Source organism: Lactuca saligna, chromosome 5 (genome assembly GCF_052625555.1).
Source record: "Lactuca saligna cultivar CGN05327 chromosome 5, ASM5262555v1, whole genome shotgun sequence".
Lineage (NCBI taxonomy): Eukaryota > Viridiplantae > Streptophyta > Magnoliopsida > Asterales > Asteraceae > Lactuca > Lactuca saligna.
Window position 1 is genome coordinate 10,514,333 of NC_136421.1, and position 3,380 is coordinate 10,517,712.

General features: G+C 31.8%; 1 protein-coding gene across 1 annotated transcript; it reads right to left on the reverse strand.

Moving 5' to 3' along the window:
- Nucleotides 1-659: 659 nt before the first annotated feature.
- Nucleotides 660-2,048, reverse strand: LOC144997378 (NAC transcription factor 56-like). Its single transcript, XM_078957275.1, has 3 exons — nucleotides 1,751-2,048; nucleotides 1,320-1,627; nucleotides 660-1,222 (listed from the first exon to the last, which is right to left on the reverse strand). Exons 1-3 carry the CDS (start codon nucleotides 1,932-1,934, stop codon nucleotides 701-703), a joined length of 1,014 nt encoding a protein of 337 aa, XP_078813401.1. The 5' UTR covers nucleotides 1,935-2,048; the 3' UTR covers nucleotides 660-700.
- Nucleotides 2,049-3,380: the final 1,332 nt, after the last annotated feature.

Here is a 3,380-nt window from a genome sequence, read left to right on the forward strand (position 1 = left end):
ACAATTACTCATATAGAGACGTTACATCAATGTGAGCATAATGTACAAGATTAAACAGCCACTAATCAAAAAGATATGATCATATTTACCAATTAGGGTTTCTAGTGATGAAAGAAAAAAACACAGAATAGGATGTAGACTTTTATTTTAACAAAAGTTCCCAAAAACCATTCTTTTTTCGTCGAGATTCCATTGGAAAATATGCAAGACAATATTTCATAAGATCGACATGATTATATGGATTCAAAACGGTTTAAGATTATAAAAACAGAGAAATACTTAAGTTCACCTAATAATCAAACATATTAAGAAAAGTATGATTTTTTTTCTTTCATTTAATTATTTATCTGCATATCTCTACATAGAACCAGCTTAACCAGATATATCATCACCTGAAATTGGCAACAAATTACAACTATTCTCCTCGCAAAAACTCATATCGCCATGTTCACCCCCTCACCGTTGATATATAAGTTGCATCTAGTTTTAGCGTTTCAATCGAAACTCGAAACAATATATGTGTATTATATATCATATAAATATACATACAGAAATATATATATATATATATATATATATATATATATATATATATATATATATATATATATATATATATATATATATATATATATATATATATACACGATTAACATGTATAATTTAGTGTTTTCATTCATACCCACATCCCAAAACTGATTTACGAGTACCAGTTGACGCTAGGTAACTGGTAAGATTGTCGATAAACGCCATCTCCGATGGAGCCTAACATGGGTTGCTGGTGGTGAATTTGTGTGGTTTGGGGTAAGTGGCTGAGGAGACTAGCGATCGAACCGCCGTTCTCATCGGTGGTTCTTGTCGCCATAACGCCGGCGTCAGTGTTGCTCTCTGCAAGAAACCTCTTGGTGTAGGGAGAGTTACTCGTAGTCGTAGGACCTTCTTCATTCCAGAACAAACCAGGGAGAGATCTTTTGATCGGAAGAAGATTGACGTTAACGTTAAGGTTGTTGTCATTTGAGGTTAGCATAGTATCGAATACAATGTTGTGTTCATGATTCTCGAGCATTGCATTATACGCTGATGTCGGTCTACTGGTACCAAGTGATACTGACGGCGGTATAGATGCCAGCATCCCGGTCATGGTGTGATCGCCACCATCGCTATCAACTGGTCTCTGCATATTGTTCTTCTTGTAGATTCGACATAAAACCCAATCATCCAACTGAAACAAATTAAAATCATCAACCTATAGTAATTGATCAAGAAATCTTGATCATGATATTAATTATATATAAACCCTACATAAAATAATTAGTTACCCTCAAGGAAGCTTTTTTATTGGTGGGATCACATCCTGGTGGTTTGGAGATCGTTTTATTGTCAGCAAGACGATACTCATGCATGATCCAATTCGTTTTCGTCCCTTTTGGTGGCTTCCCTCCATAGAAAACAAGTGCTTTCTTTACACCAACTTTTTGAGTCCCACCGGACGTCAACACCGGTTTATCAGTTCCGGTAGCTTTCCAGTATCCTGATGTTGCAGCCCTGTTCGGCCGAGCTCCGTTTGGATATTTCCGATCTCTCGGACTAAAGAAATACCATTCTTGCTCCCCAAACGTCGCCTTAGCTAAATCGCACATAATCAAAACCCACAAAAATAATGATCAGCTGATACATATCTACGAACAGTATAAAATGCAAAAAGAAAAGAAAAAATCTGTACACACGTTACATGTACACACGCACACACCTGGAAGCTCCCATGGATCAAACTTGTAGAGGTCCACTTCGGCGATGATGGCGACGGGAAGAGGGGCGGAGGCTGCTTTTTTCTTGAGGTAATGAACCACCAACTCTTCGTCGGTAGGGTGGAAGCGGAAGCCCGGCGGTAACTGCGGTTGTTTTGAACCCGATGATGAATCCGTACTCTCCATGTTGTTTATATTAATCAACACGATTCCGCCACCTTTAGATTTGATTAATCGATTAATTTTTTGGAATTAATCAGAGAAAAAGCATCAGCATCTTGGAGACAGAGGGAGAGAGAGAGAGAGAGAGAGAGAGAGAGAGAGAGAGAGAGAGAGAGAGAGAGAGAGAGAGAGAGAGAGAGGAGAGAGAGAGAAAGAAAAAAAAAAATTGGAGAATATAATAAGTTAAGAAATTACATAAGCTTATCTTTATATGGGGTATACGGACCATGGTATCTACATGAGTATTAACCGTATGTATTACTATGTTTTTTTTAATAATTAAAACTATAATCGAGTAAAATTAATCGCAAATACTAAATAAATGTAACTTACGTGTTTTAAATTGATCGGTTAGACACGTACAAATAGGTTCACACTACATTAAACTCTTTAAATTTTAATGGATTAAGAAATTATTATTCTATTTTTATATATGTTTACCATCTTTTTTATACTACAAATGAAAAGGAACATACTTAAAAAGTTTATTTTTTTCATTGAACATCAATATACATCCTTTTCAACTTTTCTATAAAACAATGAATTGTTATACTCTTGTAGCTGGTTTATCATTTATTTATATAGAGAATTCATTTTTAGTTCAGCTAATATAATTGTAGCTAGTTTATCATTTATTTATAAAATGGATTCATTTTTAATTCAACTAATACAACAAGGGATTACTTATTTTATTTCTAAGTTTGTTATAAATTTGGAAATATATAATGCATAATTGGCACTATAAATTTGTCGAAAAGTTAAAAATAGGTTCCATAGTTGGTAAAAATCTCGGTCGTTAATTAAATAATAATAAAATGTTGTATGACGTATAAATAAATGTTTAATACCGGATATTATAGGTTTGATCTACTAATACTTTTGAACAATTTTTATTTATTTATTTATTTTTTTAACATATAAAGTGTATTATGCAAACCACCTATAAATTATAGCTTTATTTATGTAAAAATGTTCAGTAAAAATAATTACTAACTTCTAAAAGTATAAAATTACATAAAAATCTTAAAATTAAAGTTTTGAACTAAAATATTCAAAAAGCTCCTTGAAATAGCTTTTAAAGTAGAAGCATTTTAATTAAAATAGAAACTAAATATTCAGGGAGTTTTTGAGATTATTTTTGAACATTAAGGACTTTTGTAAAATAATTTTCTGCAAAATAAAATTTTTAAACTGTGTTTGTATTAGCAAAATAACTTTTAATTTAATTTTTGCATGTAAAACAATAAAAAATCACGGTTTTGTGATTTTTAGAAAACCCTTTTTCTTCTTCTATACCAAAAATCATTTTCAAAAAATTATCCAAATACTTTTTGTTTTTTTTTTGTTTTTGTTTTTTTTTTTAAGAAAAATTAAAAAACAAAAGTTGTTCTAAAAGGAATTCCAAAAACC